Genomic DNA, 24,436 nt, shown 5'->3' with positions numbered 1-24,436 from the left:
AGCTCCTAGGGATGAAGAGATCTAGCCACAGAAACAAGATGCTCAGCACACATGACTCACTTCCAAGGTAGTTCTTCTGTCAGCTACTGGAGTTTTAGTCACTTTAGATCATGGAAAAGCATCCCCTGACATATGGGAAGAATTCCCTACAAGAATCAAAGCAGCTGCAAAACAGCTTTCCACTAAAATACATTGCTGGGTGTTTGTCCAATGCCTGGCAGCGGGTTAGCTGCGAACGGGCTGTAACTGTGGCTCATTTAATGAGTTATAATCACCTTACTTTGTACTTTGCCATCTTGTTATCTGGAGAACTTAGGAACTCTTTGCAAAAAGGTGTCACGCTGCATATGATAACTATCATGAAAAGATCCTTATAGATGGCTGGGATCCCCAGTCTCTGTGCAAGCCACTGTTCTTCTTAAATGACCACCTGCAGGTGCATGGCACCAGAGGTGAGTGTCTGGATTTTATGTCTTGCTCACTGTCTTCCTCTAAATATGAGCTTCAGCTTAGCTACATACACTCCCTTCTTAAAGTCAGGTCTTTCAAAAGAAGTCTCCCATTTCACTGCAGCTGTGGATAAATTTTACTCCTCCAAAAGGCTCCTGATTCCCTTGTGCAAGAGGCTCTTGGAGATCTGCACAAAGGGAATTTGCAGAGATCAGACTCAACGGTGTCTGTTGTGTAAGACACAGCAGAAATGGGGTCAAAACAAGAGCAGGGAGAAAACTACTTTCACAGAAGTGTTTCTAAAGATTGGCCTCATCCTTCTCTCATGCTGATGTATGTAAAGCTATACCTTATTCTTTGGAGTAGGAACAGCCTGCCACTAATAGCTACCTACTGTGCAGGATGGCAGGACGAAGCTTCTACCAACCCTGAAACACTGGAGAATCAAGTGGAAGAGACAGCTTCCCTGTTCTCCTTTCACTTGGTTGGAGTTTCTCCTCCTGCACACCGCTTTAGCAGTATCTGCTGGCCTCTGGTCTTCACTGCAGAGCAAAACTAAGTGACCACAGAGAGCAGAGCGGGGATGACAGTACCAGCTAAGGCACAACAAGGCCTAGTGTTGGTTAAGAACGAGATATAAGCCTAGTGGGCACCCTAAGCTGTGTTATTAGCTCTGGTTGCAATATCTTTACTACTGCTTTTACAGCCAAGATAGCTTAAAAATCGAGCAGTGCACCTCCCTGTTGCAATCCTCCAGTTTGATACTGCTGAAGACATACCCTGAACCGAGGGAGGTAGGGAGGTAGAAACTTGATTCCAAGGATTACAGCCTGCAAACAGAATACCCAGGGATATTTTGCAAATGATTTACAACCAATCCTGCTTGAATGAGCCAAATTTTGCTAGTATTTCAAATTTTTTTTCCAACAGAAGGGCTTTTTTTTTTAAAGTTGTTCCATGTAACAGTTCACTAAAGATCTATGGAAAAAAAACAAATCTATATTTCTCTATTAGAAGAAATTGCATTTAAATGCAATAGGAGAGTTGGGTTAATGTTACGCAGAAAGATAGTTCATGCTCAGCACAATAGGCCTCAGCACAATGCTTTACTCTTTCAGCAATACCAGCTCTAAGTGAAAAGTATAAGTCATAAGCAAGTACAGCATAAAAACCCCTAGGGCCTTCCTCGTGAAAAGATTTGCTCATTAAGGCTGTGTCTCATGCTGTGCTCAGGATAGATGATGACCCACAGCTCAGTTACTGGAAGTTTGCAAGCGTTAAAGCAGGCATATAGATATCTACTGAGAACATACAATATCTGCACATAGGAAAACATTCATTCTTCATGATTTCATTACTGCATGTTCACAGCTGGAACATGAATGCAACTTCATTCAAACACCAGCAATAATCTCTGCCTTAAAAACAAGTTTTATGTAAATGGGTCTGGTTGGAATCAAGGTTACAAGTAGGATAAAATTGTGCGTGAGAATACTGCATAATATAGCAATATATGCTACTGCAACCTTAATTTGGTATTTGTTTTGGTGAGTGCTTCAAAACCAAGTAGGTAATGCAGTATTTTTCTTAAAAACAATTCTGTTGTAGTATGTCTAGCCATGCATTAACCCTGTGGTCCTCCCTCTGCCAATCAGTAGTCAAGAACATCACAATTTCATCAAGAAATTCAAGGTAATCCAACAAAGGGGTTTTGTTCAATTTATTAATAGAAATGTGGCAATCCTAACAGCTGGTAACTGGCCAGTACAAGTATGTTAACTAAAATTATGAACAAAGCCCTAAATTAATACTTCAGATTTTGACCCCCTTTTCCACAGAATAGAAATTTGCTTCTTCTCAAAGAGAAAGAACAGAACAATAAAAAAAACCTCAAATTACATAGGTTTCCCAAGCCGCCTTCTGCAAGAAACAAACGATTCTTACATTTAAGACTGAATCCTACATCCATTCAAGTCAACAGCTTTCTAGTTGAAAAATGAATTTATTTAATGCAATAAACTTTTAAAGCTGAGAACTGCAAATAAATCAATGGGAAACTGCTTAAGCGCCCATGGCACAATACGAACTGTCAGCAGTATATGATATCTAATGTATTATGATGAAACTTTAAAAAATAGTATAGTTATTTGCAGTGATGTAATAAAACAGACTTTAATTGGGCCAAAGGAACAACTACAAAAAAACAGGGGCACTATTTCCTTGGTGTGTCTTTAGATTTACATAGACAAAGCTCCAAATACTTTCTGAAATAAGATGATAGGTTGAATTATTGTCTACTTACGGGAGTATTGGATTGTTCAGTCAGCTTCTGCTCCCACATCCTCAAACGTCGCTCCCGTTCCTTTAGCTCCTGCTCTTTGAAGCTCAGATCGCGCTCCAGTTTCTTTAGTCTCTCTAAGGTTGCCTCAATTTCACATCTGCATGGAGACAATTTGTTACGTCTTGTCTTTTCCTGACACATATAAATTGTTCATAATTCCCACTTCAATGTTCATTAAATGTGAAAGGCTGAGAAGTGCAACACCAACTCAAGCAGTTCATTTAATTACCAAATGCAAAGCCTTTCAGAGCTTTAAGAAAAACTGGCAATGTTTATACTTGAGAATAACTGTAATACCTTCAGTTGAAGAAGAATAACATTTAAAACAGTAAAATGCCATACAACATTTTATATAACAACAGTTTAAAAACTAAAATGTCGTCTTTTCCCTCAACATCATGAAACATAATCTTAACCATAAAGAAACTGCATTAAGAACTGGTAATGGGACTATTATTAGCAACACAATATGGGCAGTCTAAGAAGCCCATTTGCCTGGGTTTATAACTTTGCTATAAATATTACTTGGACTTAAGATACACAGAAGCAGCACTGGGGTGTTTTTCCCACTTACTTCCTGTTTCTCTGGGTGAAAATATAAGAGAAAGAACATAAACCATGATATGACCCAGCCCTGAAAATGGTTAAAAATACAAGCTTTTCAAGTTAGGAACAAAAGGCTTTGGTTTACCTTCTTCTGCCTCTCACCATACCTGCAAAGGTGTGAAAAATGAGAAAGGCAGAAGTGAAGGCAGTACTCTAAGAAGCTTTGGACACTGTCTTTGTTGGGTTGCACTGCATGTACCTCATCCCTTCACAAAGTGCTCTGACATGCTTTCTGATGGACAGCATCTTTCAAACACATGAACTGAACTGCTCTTGGAAAAGAGTTTAATCAGTTTTGCACTACAAATGCAGGGCATATATTAGAAGGCACAGAAAAATAATTCTGTCACTAAATTCAGCCATGTTTTTCTGCTTGTAAGATCACCAAAGAAAAACCTCCAATTTGTATCAGAGGTTGTATTTCCATTTAACAGACCATTTCTGTGACTGACTGGGAGACTGTGCACTGCCTGGCACCTGTGTTTTGACTATTACTTCAACTGTTTCCTGTTCACACTGTGGGAGTCACAGCATTTCTTTTTCCTCCTAGAGAGAGCGAGCTCCTAAGGAGCCCGAGATCCTAAAGAGAGCTCTGAAGACAGCTACTGGGACTCTGCAATGCCAAATCTGCTCAGACTTTCACATTTTCCCTTTGTAAACACACTGCAAACAAAATCTGCTTTTTAATGTGGGGTTTTTTTTTTAAATAATTAAAAGGACTAACAAAGTTAGTTGTCATTTCTATTGGGGGGGGAAGGAGGAGAGAAAAAGAGAAGAAAATTGTGTCTCCCTGTAAATTTCTCATAGCATGGAATGATTAAGTTCTTCTCCAGTATCAAGCTAAAGGAGTTCAGGCTCTCAGTGTGGGAAAACGCATACCCAAATAGCCTATTTAAGTAAATATTTCAAGTGTGTCAAATCTTACAGATTTCGTACTTTAACAAGGCATCCCTGTCAGAGCGCAACGCTTACCAAGTACAGTGAAAGGATTCAGAGCTGGAATAACTAGCAAACTCTACCACCACGCTTAATTCTGCTGCAAAAATCAGCCACCTGGGGCAAGGGCACTTATCACACTTAAATCCTGCTGAGTGAGCTGTTCAATGTGGTGGTCAGAACAAATGCCCCTCACAATTATTATGCTTCAGATTTGAAGCAAAATTCTCTCTCTTATTTAGGCATGCAAAGGTGAAGGGTGAAATCTGTGCTGGGTAGAAAGTGGTCACACATCCTAAAGAGATAATAAAGGATCAACACTAAAAACCACTGGACAGAAGGGCAGAAAGTGACTCCTCTCCAAACACTCATTTCTCTACCGTAAACCCCTTCTGTTGGGTGCAACATATGCTATGCAATCTACAGTGGGAACTACAGAGCAATTTGAGCATAGTTGCAAGCGCTGCTTTTCTTAGTTTGTCTCTCAACATCACTGCTGCTTGTATGCAACTCCATAATTTTTAAAATATGTAAATTAAGTTATCTTTTAAATAACATTCTGCACTGGGAACATCCTGGTAACTATAGCTTTCTGTATATCAAAAGTCTATTTTGTGCTGTAATTACCTCTCTTCATCAGATAGAAACTTCTCTTATAATAAAAGGTCAGTCTGTGAAAACGGTTGCATTCTGAAAAATAATTCCACTGTATAATAAAACAGTGTAATTAAAGAGAAAGCTAACGTACATTGCCCAGTTAATGAGTCTTACTTCATAAATGAAGCAGCTTGAAACATTATACGTGGTAGGGCATGTGGATTTGTTTGCTTCTGTTCTGCAATCTGAGCTTACTGGCTTTTCTAGAATAATCTCATTCTGTGACAGTGAGGAATGTTTACTGTATTATTAGAAACCATAAACAGTTACAGATTAAAAACAATGACTGGCATTTGTTTATATGACTTGAATTGCTACAGATACACTAATGTAAGTATCACTAATAGACTATTTTAATCATTAGAATAGGCATTCGTGGGGAGAGGATGGAAGAAGGAATGCAGTTAGTACATCTGACTAAATGCAGACAAATGTGATCTCTCACTGAATTGGAACATCATTACTTCAACAGTAATTTTTTCCTACTGTAATAAAAAAGACCTGAGAAAGAACTCCAAAAAGATCACAGAACATGAACTTAAACATAAGGCAGACCTGTGCAACTTCATCATTAAGATAGTGGCCCTCTTGGATTAAATAAGAAAAACGTGAAGGGTAGAACAGTTAGGAAATAAGATACTGAATTATTTTAATGAAATGATAGAACAGGCAGATTAAAATTATTATTAATATAAACACCAAGACCAGTAAACATTGCAAATGCAACCACGTTACAGATAGGTCAAAGTGTCCTTTATCTTATCACCTCTGTCGGTCACGTATAGACTCGGCCCACTCTCACTTTTCACGCCAGCCAGCCAGTGACATTGAAGACTCTGGTTACTTGCCATTACAGATACATTTTTTGCATGTGTCTATACAAAAAGAACCTCACCTTGCCTTTTTTAATAGCGGGAAAAAATGTAATCCAGCTTGTCTGAGCTTTGATTTGCTTTGGTAAGTGCAGTATCCCTGTGAAAGTGCAGTATCTGGATCACTAATTTGGAGGTCCCTCAAAGGAACAAGCATAACCTTCGCTTTTCCCAAGCCCACTCTTCTCCGGGGCTCTGACAGCCGGGCTTCATTAAAATTCCCTATTTCTCGGTAACGCATCTCATTCTTTCCCTATTCCTGGTTCAACAATCTCTTTGCAAATCACTATGAGCTCAAAAATATTAAAAAAACAAAGCAATGAGTAAAAGCAAAGATTTTTCAATGCAGAAGTTAGCACACACTAAACTTCTGTGCAACTGTACTAGAAATGGTTTTAGCCTGTTTTAGCTTATCCCTTCGGATCACTTCATGCATACAAGTCTCTAATCCACTTTAACCTGCACATTTTGTGCATACTTTCTGTTCATTGCATTAACCATGAGTGTCTCCATGCCGGTATTGCTTTTGCATCAGGGAAGGCTGCCGCTACCAGAACCAGGTAAGAGGAGAGTGCCGCCCTTCCCCTGCGCCCCAGCAAGACCCCACACAGCTCTGGGTCTTTCTGCGCTTGCGTGTTCACTTTCACTTAATTCAGAAATCATCTTTGCTTTTGGGCAAATCACGTCCTCTCATGCATTTTATTTTCTCTCTTACATTTCCTTGTTTCCAAGCCATTTATTCTTTAAAAAAAAAAAAAAAAAAAAAAAAAAAAAGCAGCAGCCAAATTTACTTTTAACACAAGTTTCCATGGTAAGAAGTTCTTCTGTGCCTTGGTAGTGCCAAAACCCTTTTTCTTTCTACTTGGCTTTCTACTGGCACCTTGTTAGCCATTCCTCATCTGAGCAATTTCAGTGCATCAAAATAAAATCTGCAGGAAACACTTGGCCTACCCGCGTCATGTTCCAAGAAATTAATCCATGCAGTGAAAGACAGAAGTTGAACATTACCAAACGTTAACTAGCACGGCTTTTGTTCTGCTATATTGGCAAGATTTAAGTAGTTATTTGTTTTTCCTGAAGGAATTTAGTTTTTACAAGTATTTTTACTATATAGGGGTGTATCAGAAATACCTCACTGGGGGATATTTTTCTTCTAGCCCTCCTTGTACTCTGCCTGCTGCCAAAACCACAATACGACGTGCAGAGTCTGCACAGCTAACGGCGGCCAAGAGACTTACACTTTAAATGCAAGTCTTACACTTTAAATATCTGTCACCTGTCCAAAGCCTGAGCACACTGATTTGGGTGGCAAGCGGGCACACTGCCAGCACCACAAAAGCAACACCACGGATAACATCCCCGCGATGCGACTGAGAGCTGGGCATGGGCAAGGGGGTGCTCGCGGGGAGCCGTGCAGCGCTGCCCGTGGGGAGTGTGTCCCGGCCCGGCCTGGCCCCGGCAGGTGCAGGTGCAGGCAGGCACAGGTGTAGGCAGGCGCGGGCGGGCAGGCAGGGGCAGGCGGGCTGGGGCAGGCAGGCACAGGCACAGGCATGGGCATGCACAGGCGCAGGCAGGCACGGGCGGGCACAGGCGCAGGCAGGCACGGGCGGGCACAGGCGGGCACGGGCAGAGGCGGGCACAGGCAGGCGCGGGCACAAGGCGGGCACAGGCGCGGGCAGGCGCAGGCGGGCGCTGCCGCCAGGAGGTGGCGCGCTGCCGCCGCCGGTGCCGGTGCCCGAGGCCGCGGGGGCTGCCGCCGGCGCTGCTGAGTCAGGGCAGGAGCCCCGGCCCCCCCCGGCCCCCACCCGCTATTTATACTCCCGCCACGTGACCGGGGGCGTCCCGCCGCCAGCTCACTTTTTCCAGGCGCCCGGTTAGCGCAGCACGCCTCGCTCTCCCGTGGGAGCCTGCGGAGGATGCGTGGGACGCTGGATCTGAAACCTGCCCCGTTTCCCCGCGCTCTTCCCCATCCGCCCCTGCTCCAGGTTTCTTCGATCCCTGCGCTGCCTGCAGGCAGGGAATCTTCCCGTTATTTCTGCTCCCAGCTCACCTGGAGCTGCGCCAACGCTTCTTAATATAGACTGAGGCACGACCGTCTGGTAAAGATCTTCTGCCTCTGCAGATCTGTTTTCAGTTTTCTTTTGCAAACAGAAAGATGTGCTGCGAGGCTGCAAGCTTTCCAATCAGGAACAGGGTTTTGAAGTTTTGGCACATACAGAAAAAAGGCCAAAACTTTTCATGTGAAACTGCATTATGCAATCAAATTGTCTCAAATCTCATCTCCGTTTATAATCACTTATGAATAAAAATTACACTCAGCAATCGGTGAAATCATCCACTCAATTGATGCGGGTGCGCTGTGCAAAAACAGGGCTGGTCTGGGTGTGTGTGTGAGCTGAATGCATGGACACAAAGCCAATGCAAAGGCGGGTATGCACAAAAAATGGCAGAATGCATACAAGCAAAGACAAATGGAGGCTTGATTTGGGAAAAAAAAATACCATTCCTTTTAATTTCTTTTTAAATATAAACATATGCCTATAAACTTTCTATGAAAACTGCATCAAACATACATATACCTGAGTTGTTTTGACCCCACACGACTGACTGAAAACACATAATCGGTTTTAAGATGCGAGTCATAAAACCATAAATATCATGACACCTAAACCAGTGGAATAATAAGTATAGGGTACAGCTAAGTGCATTGGCTCCTAATGCAAGTTTCACAACATTCTGGGCATTCCTGAAAAACAACAAGGTAAGCTGCATTCTAAAAATACCTCAAGCGCAGATATTTTCTACCAACACATCATCAGTCTGATGTCCTTCTGAAAAGAATATGGACTCACACCATTTCAAAGGAAAACCACATCATTTCATCTTGGGAGGAAGGAAACTTACCTCCACTCCGCCTTGTTATGCAGGAATGAGTTACACTGGTCTGGAAGGCTGCTGTCATTTGACATAGATTCCAGGATTGAAATGATTTGCTTGAAAGACGGCCTTTTCTGAAGACAAAACGACAACAACAAACAAACAAAAACAAAACACAGCATTTGCATTCACATACAACTACTACTGCGTAAAATTATTTGCAGGATTTTTTCAATAGAAAGACTGCAAGCAACAGAAATTGGGATGCTGTTTTCTGAACACAGCATCCTACAAGACAACTAAATTTGTAAATGGGGTTTTTTTTTGTTCTTCCCACTGAAGAAGAGGTCAGTGTGGGAAGAGTCACATAAGCTAGTAGGGCTCAAGCCTTAGCTCCGTCTCCTCCCATACTCCTCTTCCGGTAAAACCTTTTGGTACTCAATAAGAGCATTATACAACATTAGTAGAATCAATAACCATCAAGATTCTTAATTCTGAACAATAAAGTTTTCCTCAAGCTAAGAAGGAAAATCTTGCCAGAAGGAGAAGGCTGGACTCATTAGCAATGGGTAATTAGACAGATGCCCTTTTACAGGCAGTAACCCAAACTCTTTAATGTGTGAATAAGTTACTTAGCTGCCCAACAAAAATGGGTTTCTGTCTGCGGTTCCCCCCTTGCAGAAGACAGACTTTCCAGATAAACCTCTCACTTTGCCACCTCAGCAGCAGCTGGGGAAGGAGGGAAGACTGAGGCTAGAGCCGGGTGTCTCGACTGGCAGCCAAGCTCATGCCAGTGTTCTCTTCTGTCCTGGGCTCATTTACTGAACTTTTGGTTCCAGTGCTCTCCATCCAGCACCCACTGTGCTCACTAGTCACGGAAAGCTGTTAAAACTTTTCTGTATTTTCTACTTTCCCCTTAGTCCCAAAAGGAAGCTATGAAGTAGGATAATAACTGAAAAAGCCACAGTTAGATGTTTCTTGAAAGAGCACTGACTCTGTTAGTCTGTTTGACAGACCCCAGACAAGGTTGAGACAAAAGGTTGAAACAAAACGTAGATACATAATAAGGGGATGATGCACATTCTCTCTCTATCGTGCCTGTAATTATACCATTTCTGCTAAAATTACAGATGCTGCAATTAAAACGTGCATTTTAATTCGGGAGCACAAAAACAATTAGGAACAATGCTGAGGTGTCTCTCCCAGGAAGATCCAAGTGATTTCCACATTATAAAAGAACGACAATTTCTTTCTTTTAAATGTCAAACAGCATGAAAAAGTGTCAAATGCATAACAAAAAAAGAGACAAGCTCTCTTATACTGTAATGCTGCACTAGCTGGCTGTAACTGGAGGCTTTGTCTGTCACTTTTTGGTCCATCTCTGTGATTTCAGGCAACAGGCAGTTGGATGAGCTATGCAGATTTTCTTTGCAACAGTGCCTGTCGCATCCACCATGTACTTATAGTTTGGCCCCCAGCCCAGCGTCCATGGAGTGGCAACCTGGGCGCATACAAGCAGCACGGCAGCAGGTGCCTATTCAGCTGCACATTGCTTGCACTTGTTGATAAAAGTCCCAGTGTGGAAACCCAGTCAGGTCCCCCCTGCATTTACAGGGGGGCTGGAGGAGGCAGCAATCCTCCCCCTACATGCATGGTGCTGCTGGACCTGCCACAGCTGAGCAGACCCTCTGAACATGTCCTGGAAGAGCATGAACCTCCCCAGTCAGGGAGTGTGCCGTGCCAGGGGCGCAAAGCACAATATTCACCCTGACACCAACCAGGACGCACAACTCTGGTGCAGCTTTAGGGCAGGAGAACTTCTCAGCAGCCCTCGCACCCTTCTTGCTGCTACAGCTGCACCTCTTGTAACCAACCTAGCAGTGGCTGTGAAATGCTGAGGGGATTCAAGAGCCTCCCAAATGGTGAAGAAGTTGCCAGACACGATCATGGCTCCCCACCAATACACCAGGGTACTGTCTCTGCTACGTACTGTCCAACAGACTGGCAGGTGTGTAATATGCCTGTACTAAACTGATTTTGTTTTCAGGAAGAGATGAAGGGCAAACATCCCCATGTTGCATTAATTACAGTTTTTTATGGCTTATTTAGATTTCTTTTACAAAGCACTTTTGAGGAGTTTTGCTTGCTCCTTCTTTCTCGGGGGTATACTGGCAGGTATAGGGCAGGGCTGACACCACATAAGCACAGTCAACATTACTATCAGGTCTGCCTGGAGTAACTGGAGTGGAAATGGTGACAGAGAACAGGACTTTTACTAAGGGTGGGTGAAAGCACCAACTGACTGATTTGGGAGGAGCAGCACTCTTTGGGTCCTATGCTGCAGGCAAAGGAGCTGTTGAGTTGCACAACTGGAGCTGCAGCAAACGCACAGTCACACAGTGCTGACAGAGCTTGGACATCTCTGGCTGTGCGATTTCTGTGAACAGCCACGAGCTACCCTGCTACCTTTGTAGCTGCCAGATTTACAAGTACCAGTTTCCTGGGAGGCAAAGCTGACAGGAAGACACAAGTCTACACTGCCATGTGGGTTTTGTTGGTTTCTTCACCCTAGGCAAGGATGATTTCTGATTTAATAAATGCACTGTAAGTGCAGACTGATACCTTGGTTAAAACTGGCAAGAAAGGATTGATGAAATTGGGAGCCCAAGCTGAGAAGCCTTTTTTTTTTTTTTAAAAAAAAAAAAAAAAGAAAGTCTTATTTTCAGTGGATGACTGCTTAGCACTCTCTAGACAGTCAGGCATCTCAAGTCAGTCCTTGTAAGAGATTCTTAAAATACCAAGGCATGAGTCGCCTTTGAAAACTGCTTCCCTTTATATCTGTGATGTCTCTCACAATAATCTTTAAAATATATGCCCCTCCAGCAATAATTCTGGCTGCTGTTCCATTCAATATTTCCTACTAAACAGGTCTGCATAAAAACAGGATATTTAATCCATATGGCTTTCCTTTCTTGCTGCTTCTCTGTTTCCAGGTTTCTGATTTCCATTAAAATATTCACTAATATATAAACATCTTTGATGTTAAAGTGGGGATAAACTGAAGGAACAGATGAAATGAGAAAGAACCACTCACCTGTGTTTCAAAAGCAAGTATCCCCAGTAACAAAAGGCCTCAGTGATGAGCAACCTTGTTTGTACCATTATGTAGTACCCAAGCAAAAGCAGCTTGTTTGGTAGAGATTTTAACATGTGGAAGTAATTATATAAGATACGTAGTTAAACAGAGATTGTTCTTGAATAATTACTGACTTAAAATAATTAGTAATTAACATTTTAGTAAAATGTTTTGAACCCACTAGGGACTGTTTGTTTCAACTAGCACAGTTTAAACTGTATAAAGATTACCATTACGAATATCATGTGGAGCAATGCACTAGGGACATTTTTCTCCATATATGAAGAAATTCTTAAGAATTCAAAGCAAAGTTAGTAACTATCCATTTCCTATGAGGAAGTTACAGTATGAGCCATGTCTGATACTCCAGCTGCTTTGCAGCAGCTCTCCAAGTGTATTCCTTATCCCCACAGTAAATGCACATTCCTATTTTCTCAGGGGTAAGCCACCCAAAGACACCTCATGCCTTCTGTGGGCTAAAAGTGTGTACCTCAGCGATTGCTTTTGAGCAGCTGGCATCCTCAAGCTCACCCCCGCTTGACCTTCAGTAACTTGTTCATGCACTGACTATCTGATTTTCTAAAGCTAATCCTTGCTAAAAGGGAACGTTACAGAGAGCAGTATTTTAGAGGAGTGTGCTCCATCTTTTGGCTCATGCAGGCCACACAGCCTTTTATCAAGGCATTTTGAGAGCTTTAAGTAGTGATCCTTTCCCAACATGTGACTGAATAAGTCGGTCACATGCCCAAACTGTGACCAGAGATTACTCCATTTCAGTCATGTGAACAAAGCATTTATAATTGCTTAACAGAAGAGAAGCTGCATGAAAAAAGCAGCAAAGAGGAGACTGTCAGAAAAACCCATCTAACACAAGATTCACTCTTGCACACATCAGAGACACCCCTGGGAGCACTGCTCCCAGGAACCAGCTCGCAGCCAGGTGTATTACTCAGGCAGACAGAACTCTGCCTGACGGCTGACCATCCTTCTTTTACAACATGCAGATCCCTCCCTCTCCTTGAAAAACAGCAACAGCCTTCTGGACACTTAGATATGTAGCTAAATCAAGGCAGAGTGCAAGCTCATCTAGTATGTGCTGCAATTACAGAAAAGCAGTTCCAGTAATTCTTATTCTATGGCATTTGTTAGTGATGCTGACACTTGGGAGTAGTTATTAAAGGTATTATTTCCTTTCCTTTCCTCCATATACTATACTTCCCTCTCTCAAATACCTTCATAAGCAAAGGAACTGGATACTAATCCTTGGTAATAAAGCTAGTATGCCCACAGGCTCTTTCCAGCCAGTTTTATGTACAACAGGATGGTAGCAGAGTCCATTTAAAGAATGTTAACTCCCATAATATACAAAAACTTTTACCAACTAAATACTCTCTTTAATTTCTCTTATAGTTTATTCTTGTAGGGGCAGATTAATACTGACAATAGTTTGGCTCTTTAACTTGTATGTCTACTCTGTTTTCATGGTTAAAGAGTATATTACAGTACTTCTCTTATTACAACAGAATTGTTATAAAGCTCATCATTCAAAGTCCTAAGGGAAAAGATCAGGAAAGGTTTAATGTTAATTTAGAATGCATTGCTGCTGTTTCTACCCGCATTTTACAGACTTTTTGACTATTGGAAGAAAATAGAAAAGAACAATTTTTCTCTTGCTCCAAAATGACTACACTGTTGCCATCTCACATTGTTTATGGCCATTGTCTTTAGTAGCCAGGTTAAGTTAGTAGCACTCTTGATTACAAGGGAAAGAGAGACATTTAGGTATATATATGTAAACCCATTAAAAAGACAGCCCCACCTACCTTTGTGAAGAAATGTGTCTGTCAGCATGCATCGATACTGTTAGCTGAGACTTGTCCTCCAAAGAAATGCTAACACACTTGGCAAAACAAGGCAGGAGGTGGTGGTATAGAAATCAAACACCCATTAAATTACCTTTGAATCGGCATCCCAGCATTGGTGCATCAGTTCTGCAAAACTCTGGGGACAACTGCTTGGAATGGTTAATCTCTAATGGAGAGAGAAAGCACCAGTTATTGGAAGCATTTCCCTTTAAGCCGCTACTAACAGATTTCCTATAAGAACAATGCAATCAAAAGTAGTAAAACACACTCTTCTTTCTTCTGAACACAATACAAAAACTTATTATTAAAGAAAAATCATAATTACTAACACTAGTGAGATGTACAATTAATTAATAGACCTGTAAGGAAGGAATGGAACTAATGCACAAATGGAGCTCCTTAAGAAAGCTCAGAGACAAGGAAGTAAAAATGAGACAAACAGCTTTTAATACTAAAACACAGCAGTTTGTGGAGGTTACTGCATGGTATTCTAAGATGCTTATCAAGGCAGGTATAACATACAGCCTGCCTTAATTCCTTTCTCCCACACAGATGATCCAGCTGTACAATACTATAATCACTTTTGATACAACAAATGGCTGAAATATGGATCACATTAACTCAGTGAAAAAGAGTTAAGTGAAGCTCTACATGACACAAGAGACGTTTCATGAGCCTGTGGTCAGAAGGATTAATGAGGACATGCAGATCTCAGAAAGCACTCAGAGAGCACCGTGAACTCATATAAATATTTCCTGATGACTGAAGACAGGGAGTTGTTGGTTACAGCCAGGACCACTGACTACAGAGAGTCAGTTTGAAGCTTGTCTGGTTTCCTTTACTGAGAGTTTTAAACCATGAAAAGATTCCCTCAGCCAGTCTTAGAAGACTTTTAGTTTAAAGACTCTGCCTCCAGACTGGAAAGCCTAAAAGCAAATCCTTTCTCATATATACACACAGAGCCACTGAAGCCTCTCTGGCTGGTTAAATGTGCATCCCAACAACATTACACATATAAGGAGATCCCTCTGCTCCAGCTAAGGCCGTTAACCAACTTCACATGTTTCATACTAAATTAAAAAAACATACATAGATAAGAAACAGTTACTCAGTGAAAGTAAGTCCAAATATAAGAGGGGTCAGACTGGAAAAAGGGTTCCCTGTCCTGTAACAGGTGAGAACCAGGTATTACAGTCCTGTTCAGATCAACCTGCCAGGAAGACCCTTTCATCAGTCCAACTATTGTCATTGCAGAAGCAAAGCAGAGCAAGTTGTCTCAAACTGTACCATTGTATTACTGCAGCGTGACCTGCAAAGCCTTACAAGCCACAGCAGCCAAAGCAAGAGTTAACAAATTCTGCTGCTCCACAAGCATTTGAACACCATGAAAACTGGAAACATGAGATACAAACCCAGGGCACTGCAGGAGTATGATCATTAAAATAATGTAATACCTTAAGGTGCAAAGCTTTCTGTGCAAGAAATACACAGAAATTTGTACAATGCATAAACAAATTGTACTGGTGCTTGATCTCTGGTTGACTCATTAGCCTAAAAATACACTGGCTAGTCTTGCTGAAGTACTTGTGTGTAACCCTCACTGTTCCAGGAGGTGGAAAATCAGTTGCAATTACCATTTATGTGTGTCTCACTTATGCAGAATGTTATCTGTCATACCATACAGAGGTAGCAGGTTCCAAAAGTGTCATATTATAATAAAGATGATTATGAGATTACACCTAGCATAAGCTGAACTCTTGTGTTTTAATATTCCGTAGGAAAAAAATATGTACTTGTATAGAAATCTACTAGAAAAAAAACCCAAAACACTGTGAAATTATGCTAAGAGTTGAAAAAGACCCATACAGAATCATTCAAATCCACTTCATCTGTTGGGCTCAGACTTTGCAAAGGGGGATTTTTCACCCTACACAATTATGTTTTAGCCTCAGCCCCACACTGATTTTAACAAGAGACTTGCAGTGCAAAAAAATGAAGGACTAGCTCAACAGTGATTCAATTCTGTTGTGAACTGGAACCATGCAACCCCGTTGATGCCAACAGATTGAACTGACAGCAGAATCTGACCCTTGCACTTGCTTTGGCACACAGAAACTATGAAGAAAAGTAGCACAAGCTGACTTTTACAAGGCTTATGCTGGGCATGCTCCCTAAATGATGGCCAGAAGAAATAAAAACTATGTGAGCAAGTGTTACTGCCCTCTAAGCTCCCTGGCACCCTTCCAAAGAAGATGGTAGCAACAGGCTAGTGGCACCTGGCAGACAAACAGCTGGCTCTGAAAATGTCACCCCTTAGGTTTCCTCAGCCATGAGTCACGTAGTCGCCATATCCACATTTTGTTTGTATTGTATTTTACAGTTACTTGCTCTGGAGAACTGTAGAAAATGTGTGTTGTACCCTCTGACATCTTTCAGTGTACGACTACACCTCTTTACAACATTCCCAACGCCACTCTGAACCCCTTACATAAAACTGCACATGGTATGCACAGGAAACAAATGCTGTTGATGGAAGGCTTTATAGTTCGTCCTTCAAAATGCTGTATGAGGCTTTTCCTAAACTAAGAGAAGGAGCCTCTTTGTGCCTCCTGCTCTGATAAACACTGTAGAAGACCACATTCATAATCTTCACACTGTTAGTGCAGCATTTCCAACTAATTGGTATATCACAGCATCTCTCACCAGAATTAATCCAGTCCTCAAATAGAAGGGGGGGGGGGGGGGGAAAAAAAAGAGGGGATAAAAAACACCAACAAAAAAAAAATTAAACTAAGAGGAGGAAACCTAACTCCTCTGTTTAACTCTGAAGCATTTTGAGAAACAGTTTATGTAGAATAATAGGAACCTGTATTGTACAGCCACTGCCTCGCCATTGTAATGTTTCCCAAGCTTCTGCTGTGTCTAGATAGAGGAGGTTTCATCTTTGTGGAGGATTTCCATGCTTGTCTGTGTGTGGTACAGTCACAACTTTAAATGTTTTTTAAATGTAGTTACTGTCTTTGATATCAAGGGACTATGTGTTCAGATATACGCTCACATGTCCAACTAACTGAAAGCCTCAATTTGTGTGAAGAAGAAAAGCGAGGCTGGGGACACTGTACAAACGGTGTTTACACCACTGAAGTGCTTTTGAAATGGAAAGACTCTGCATGAGGAGGCTTGCAGCTATGCCACAGCCTTGCCGATACCAGTGAGAAGCTCATCTTCAATGTAGTGTTGAACGTAGGTGGCAAAACTGTAATTTCTCTCTTTTTTTAAAACTATTTTTTCTTCTTTTATTTTTGAAATTTTCATCTAAGCGGCAGTTTCTTGTACTATAGTGACTCCTGCTGGGAGAGTTAAGTTGAAGTAGCTGAAGGTCTCTTACAGATATATCAACTCCCGGCCAGTAAAAAGATGTCCTAAACGCAGGAGATGGAGTTAAACTGTTCCCCTACCTTGGACGCAATGGCTTCTTTCATCACTAAGAACAAACCCCTAGGTTTTACAATTGAGACTGAGAAACTAGTACAGTACTTGTACAATTTTTGATCTACAGCATCACGACGTGAAGCTGCAACAATTAGATGTAAAGGGTCCATTCATGAGGAATAACATCACTTTGACCCTTTGTGTTAGCTCCTACTGCTAATCTTTCCATACGCGTGAACTTACTTTCAATTTGAAGAAGATGAAAAAGTCTTTTGCAAAACCCCAATACTGTTTTCTGATCTATGTACCTGAATGTAGAAACGTAGTCTTACCTCGTTTTTTTCCACTACAAGCCAAGCTACTTGTAATCCTTCCAAGCCTTTAAAGGGGACCTCCCTTGTTAGCATCTCCCAGAGAACCTGGAACAGAAAAAAAGAAAAGAATTTTTATTTCTGTACTTTGTATTTTAAATACATTATTAAACCTTGATATAGCACTATTCTGTATCCAATTATCAGGCAACCAGTTTCCATTTGCAGGAACTTGGACCAGTGTTTGTATGCAAGATCCTCTCACTAAATTAATTTGAATGTTTCTGCTTTTTCCTCTACAGAAAAGCAGAGATGAAAAACTGGATTGTGTGGGGTCTAATGCCTGCAATTTTGTGAGAGCCATGGAAAATGCTTTTTAGTTTCTTTGTACACTATAAAGTCCACATTTGGCAGTTGAGACTTGGGAAGACAATGAACTCCTCCTCTCCTTCTCAGTCCCAACTAGACACATCTTTGCTTTGTAGGCATTTTGCATTTAAAAATATTTCTATACGATTGCAACTATGCTTCTCAGTAGTCAGAATATGACCCAAAAGGTATTTTGCTCCTGCGATAGCCTATGAAAATACTAAACATAATTTTGCAAGTGAAACTGTAATTGTTTATCTCCAATTATGTGATTACGTTAAACTAAACATACACAGCATATAGAAAATTACTCTGTTCTCCTTGGTATCTTATAGATGCACTGTCCTTAGATATAGAAAGATCTCATAAGTTTGCATGCTTTTAGCCTTCTAATAACACAGTACCCGAGAATCTAAGCTGTTCAGTAGAAAAGAGTTTGGCATCACCAAAAAAGCTTCAAGCCAATGAATCCAACTAGTTTTTCTACCATAGGGGCTACATATTGGAACCAAATTAAGAGGCCCTTTGTACCTTCACTTGTGTATATGTTTTATTTTTCCTTGTCTTTTTTTTTTTTTTTTTAATCAGAACCTTCATATACATAGCTTGTTACAATTATCTACATACAAACTTTTTCTTCTGCTCATATACCACGTGTAACAACAACAAAGACATCGTTTACGTAGGATCTGACCAAATGCATTAAGATCTTTACGCAAGTCTCTGTATTCAAGTATCTACATCCTCACTATTTGGGTTAGTTCCCAGGCTTATTCCAGCTACATCATTTTGAACGTATTCTGGCCAACTATGAAGTTAATTAGAAAGAAAATGTGAGAATATCAGCAGATGCAGCTCAAGCAGAAACAATGCATGGAAGCAGAGTTGGGCATTTAATCAAGTGAACAGGGTAGTCCATCAATAGACCTATTTGAATGGTTCTGCTAGAGTCAGAACACTGATTAGTAAAGGTAAGGGTATCTTGGAAAAATAAGTAAAAAGAGAGTTTTCATGGGAATAAGTAATATTTGGGAAAAGCTATCACAGAGGTATTCAAAGGCACCTCAATTTGTAATTCCAATTATCACCGCTGTACTGGTAGAGAAGGAAACTTAATGGCAAGAGAAGGAAATAACTTAGCAGTCCCATATACTTCAGACAAAAAATGCAGCATACAAAACAGCCAGTTTAAAACAAAAGCCCCTGGGCCAAATCCAACATGAAGTTGAGCAGCCTTGCAGAGCCACCTCATCGGTACAGCTGTACCATGAAGCCACAGAGAAAAAACTCAAGTTTGCCCATCAGATGGAAGATGTATTTAGATACTGCTCTAAGTAAAGAACATAATGAAATACATGTTAAATGTCTCCAAGAGCCCTGAGCTGGAAAACTCTGCTACCTTTCTTTCAGAAGACTGTAAATTTTAAGGGTTGTCTCGTTTCACTCATGCATGTACATTTGTGCAGAACATTTTGCACTGAATTCCTTTATCATGACACCTTTAGTGTTTATTTCCACTGCTGGTACGGATCACTGCCTTCCTAAACTAGCAGTGCTATCATAAAACACTTCAAGACATAAAACAGAGTTCAAGAGAAAAACAACAATCTGACACAATACACCTTATTTTTACTAATAGTAGAAGAAAGTAAAAGATAGAAAAGTGGGATGTCAGAAATCCTTGTATTTATTTACACAGGTTTAGAAAATGATCTAAACCAATGCACATTCAGGCCAATGGTATACATAAAGCCTTTCCTTCCAAAGGGGACAAGTCTCTATCTTCAGTTTTATAGGACTTTCAACCCCATCTCATGGATTAGCTACCCTGAGTCATCAGCTAAGGACTGATAACTGCATTATCAGTCTTTTAAAAAGCAGCAAATGGGTTATCTTCTGCATTCCCATTTGTCTCTTCCCGTCCCCAGAGTCATTCAGCAGCAGAAAGAAAGAAGCCTGACTTACCCTGGCCTCTTTATTGTGAGATACATTCTCTTCATTTTCAGAACTGCCTCCCCAGCTCACCTCATATGGAAATCAATCTATCTTCCATTTCTGGTGTAATTTAATTGAGACTGACACGGTTCACTTCCCCTCCCATCTCTGATGGTGAGCATCACCTGCTTTCCTGATCACATCACTTCTCTGTGATGACAGACAGCAGGTGCTCACAGAGAAACAGCCAAGCTAGATATAATGACGGAAAACAAAGCAAGATCATTTAATATAGTGGTTTGTAACCTGTAGCCTCTGAAGATGTTGGGCTCTTCTCTGCATACAGAGAAACAGAAAAAGGAGAGACAAATGTATGAATGCTCATCCTATACATGAAGCTTAGAATAAGAACTATATGGTCTTCAGAAAAAGCTCACACACTTATTTCTGTAAGCTCAGCTGCGCATTTCAGTTCATATCTTCTCAACTATGTGACAACAACCAAAAGGAAAAAACCCAAAACAACAAAACGCCTACATCCCCAACCCAGTGCAAAGCTGAAGATTCAAAGTGCCATATAGGATAAGGAACATCCAAATGAGTAATTTGAGAAAAAGCAAACAGTCTGAACTTCTTCACCGAAAAAACCCAAATGTTTTCTCTTGGTAGGGAAGTGTTCACAGATGAGGGTCAGGAGCCACAATTAAGAGAAGTACAGCATGAGCAGAAAGTGTTGTACTCTTACAGGTACTGCCCTTAGGCATGAAAATTAGGTCAGTCCTCTCTGCATTGATCCAAGTGGAAGTTAAAGATCTCATAATTCTTTTCAAAAAGAGCAAGGGATAACCCCTGGAGCTGGCCAACATTCCCTCTATAAATAACATATGTCCTCATAGTTAGAGCAATGTATGAACTATTGCTAGGAGCATAACAGCTGCTACATTTAACGGCAGTCTCTATGCTACCAACAGACAATTAATGGCTTTACTTTTTTATTCTTTTAAGTGTTAAAATAATTCAGCTACATCACATAAGCTTTCTACGATTAAACACACTTATACTGATACACAAATATGCACTGCAAAAATTTTTGCCAGGGTAACACATTCTAAGCATATATCTTCATGATTTCAAAACAGCTTTTAGAGTGAACATTGTCATCCCACATACACTTTCATGTCTGGAAGAGATGCGAGGAATCATTTTTGAGCAACACAGAGCAACATATAAGTCAATTTCTGGGTTGATGACTTGCAACACTTGATATCTTGTTTAGAGTATAGGCTTGAAAATGGATAAAAATCACAGCATGGCTGAAGGGAAGTGCAAGATCTCCTGGAACATTTAACTTCAGCATTTCATGGCAGTATTATAAATTGTTTACTATATATCTCAGAGAGAATATATGGACCTCTTTAACCACCTATGAAAAGCAGGACAAGCTAATCTGAACATTAGCCATAAAGAGGGATGCAACTGTTCACAAAGAGGAAAACTCTTTACAGCGGAGGAGCAACTCTGACCGATAAGGCTGCAGAAAGCCTTTGACACTTCATGGAAAAAAGCTCTCGCACACCTTAAGCAGAATATTTAAAATCACAGAGTGGTTCGTGGAAAGAAAAGCCAGTCAGGGGAAAAAAAAAAAAAAAAAAACAACAGCAGAAAAGAAATTAAAGAAAACCATGGGGAAGGCAACAAATATTGCAAACAGAGTATCTATTCCTAGCATCTTACTAGTTTACATTTGAAAGGATTCTGTTCTTTGTTAACAAGACTTTAACTGAAGAAAAGCAGATTTGTCTCTCTAGCACAAAAGCTGCTGGCAAGTGTTACACTTTGAAAAGGGATTTTTAAATTCTGTTTTTATAGATGATAATGATTTGAAAAGACAAAAACACCCTTTCTAAGATTTTTTGTTTTCAGTCTCCTAGCTAATTCTCTGACAGTCTTACACTTATTACTGGGAGACTCCATCTTTCAATGTTATATTCGGACAATTTCTTGCTGGAATAACCCCATTATGTCAGTAATTTCATCAACAGAGAACTTGGGCCAATGCCATTCTTCATTTCTATGCCTGTAACTCCACTCTGAAAACAATGGTGTTCCAAGACTGGAGTTATAAAAAGAAATTCATTCCTAAGTGCTTATGAATTCATAAGCTTCCACCCACAGTAGAGCACATTAGCTCAAAAACAATATATTAAAAAATGAGGGTCATGTATTATTAGGCATACTAAAGTAGCAATATACACCCGTAACCACATTAAAATATTCTGGTAACACCGAACAGTTTTCATATGGAGGGTAGTTGAGTAGTTGAGTTTTACCTCCAAGCACAGAACAGTCAAAGGACCTTTACTTTTTGGACGAGGAAAAATAAGACTGTGTGACATACTGTTCCCAAGGCTCTGGTAATACTTGACATGATAAGATACTAAACAATTTCTTACCTTCTCCCACTTCTACAATGTTCCTTAAAGTCAATTCACACCAAGATGACTACGGAAGCGGTTTGAGCTCTAAGACCATGTCTGGAATTTCTTCTCTAACCTTTCTGCTCTGTTTTGAAACGGGAATGTCTCCCTTCAGTGGATAATATGTAATTGCTTCCAGTAACACTTTACAGTAACATTTACATTTGTTAGCTTATGTTCCGTTACTGTTTTGTGACCTAGTTCAGTTAAAGCAAGCAAGGATTTTGGATCTGCCAATATAGGCTTTTTCTTCCTCCTTGCAAATCTTCAGCCTTTCATTTGTCAGCGATGCCACATCATCTCTCATCTATTTTTTCACTATGAACAACTGACTGGAAAAAGGTTAAGTCATCTTCCATTAGGACATCAGCTTAACTACGTATAGCCGTAGGTGCTAGCTTAAAACCATAGTGCCTCCCTCACACCTGTCTCCTCTCACCACTCAAAGAAAAAGAGGCAATACTTGACAGGTACTGAAAGAATTCCTCATTCTGCCACCAACCCTTGTATCCACAACCAAAAACGGTCAATACACGGCTATGCATGGAAACTACAAACCCACTTCCTTTCCCCCCCAAAGTATTCATTCCTGTTCTCTGCCAGAGAAAGGCTATGGCACTAGGCACACAACTGGTCTGACCGGTACGGCTATTTCTAGCCTATTTTGTATTACACAGCAAAACACAGCAAAACCAAATTAGAGTTTAACTGTGGACAGAGCGAAATAATTCACATTACTGTACCTGCAAACCTGAGATTCTGATGAACTTTGATTGTTCCCCCTTCAGAAAAATGGCAAAGCAATGCTGGCCTTTTCTGTATTTTCAGATGGGACCTGTACCTCCACAAAAGGCACAGTCTCTATTCTCACAGCTAATGATAGCAGGGTCTTTTAAACGATTAAGCATGGAGAAGTGGCTAACTTTTTAATATAAAATAAGCAATGCTCCCATTTTACAGAAAGTGGAACCCTAATAATTTCATCCTGTTTACACCTATTGCAAAACAGGCTTCTCCTCTGTTCCACCAAAAAACAAAAGCAGAGGTTCATGATGCAGATAGTTCAGTGGCTCCTCCAACCCTTCAGGCATAAGCTGAATACTTTCGGAAAAGCATGCACTTCCCACACTGGCATGCTGCTAATCTAATCAGATAAGGATCTTGCTAAACATGCAAGACATTGTTCTTCCTATAATTTTCAAACATATAATTATAAATTATGGGTCAATCTTGAAAGCAAGCATGGTATTTTTTGTCATCCTTATGTAGAATTGCTCTTGCATCTCTCTAATTCCATCACACCAGAGAACTGCTACTACACATAGGGAAATGAGAGGTACTCACTACTCCATATGAATATGTGTCGCATGTTTCAGACACTGGGAGACTTTGGATAACTTCTGGGGCCATCCATGGAAAAGTGCCCACTAATGACATGTGTGTTGTATGTGAGTGGAACCTTGAGGCACCAAAGTCACAGATCTGGCAAAAATAAATAAAAAAATAAACAGATATTAGAGTATCAACCTCATTCATTAGGCATCAAAACAAGTAGCAGCATGTCTCTACAAATAAAGTGTTCATACCTTTAACACGCCATCAGCAGCTATAACAACTGAAAATGAAAAAACAATAGGTTACAAGAATGCTATTAAAAATAAACACAACACACTTTTACAGCAAAAGACTGCTTTTTGTCAAGAAAATGATCTCATGGTGAGCCAGCACCTGAACATGCACACATGCACAATTGCCCTGGTTTCCTTGAGAAGCTTTAGAGAAGATCTGCTGACCTGCAAGCCTCTGAACAAACGCAAAACCTTTCAGGCCTTACTGAGTTCAAAGGCAGCAACACAGCTATAGATAAAACACAGATAAACTCCATTCTCCCCAATCTAGTTAGGCTTAACAAGAAGCTCTCTGAAAGTTTCATTAATAAAAAATCTTTCAAGTGAGGTGAGATCTAGACTCTTCTTAACTTATCTCCCTGTGTGCATTATTAAAATCTGTGTCCCTCCTACCCCACTACTATTACTAGTGAAAATTTCAGTTAAAAGGCAATGTTCAGCAAATTTCAGAAATGGTTGTCAACTGCCAAGTACAGACTAACCAGTGCAGCTCCACACTGAGTGCATATTACTCAACAGCATGAGTATCTATGTGTCAAACGTC

At 40.6% G+C, this 24,436-nt stretch overlaps 1 protein-coding gene across 5 annotated transcripts in view; it reads right to left on the bottom strand.

Moving 5' to 3' along the window:
* MAP3K20 (mitogen-activated protein kinase kinase kinase 20) overlaps positions 1-24,436 on the bottom strand; it is a 92,902-nt gene that overhangs the window by 31,310 nt on the left and 37,156 nt on the right. For all 5 annotated transcript variants that reach the window (XM_037396410.1, XM_037396412.1, XM_037396413.1 and 2 more), the window contains 6 exons: positions 23,851-23,879; positions 23,609-23,746; positions 17,505-17,591; positions 13,832-13,906; positions 8,767-8,873; positions 2,753-2,888 (listed from right to left, as the gene is read on the bottom strand). In XM_037396410.1, the coding sequence (XP_037252307.1) occupies positions 2,753-2,888; positions 8,767-8,873; positions 13,832-13,906; positions 17,505-17,591; positions 23,609-23,746; positions 23,851-23,879 (572 nt within the window). The remainder of the gene's footprint in view (positions 1-2,752; positions 2,889-8,766; positions 8,874-13,831; positions 13,907-17,504; positions 17,592-23,608; positions 23,747-23,850; positions 23,880-24,436) is intronic.

Source organism: Falco rusticolus, chromosome 8, assembly GCF_015220075.1.
Source record: "Falco rusticolus isolate bFalRus1 chromosome 8, bFalRus1.pri, whole genome shotgun sequence".
Taxonomy (NCBI): domain Eukaryota; kingdom Metazoa; phylum Chordata; class Aves; order Falconiformes; family Falconidae; genus Falco; species Falco rusticolus.
This window is presented reverse-complemented; position numbering and strand designations above follow the sequence as displayed.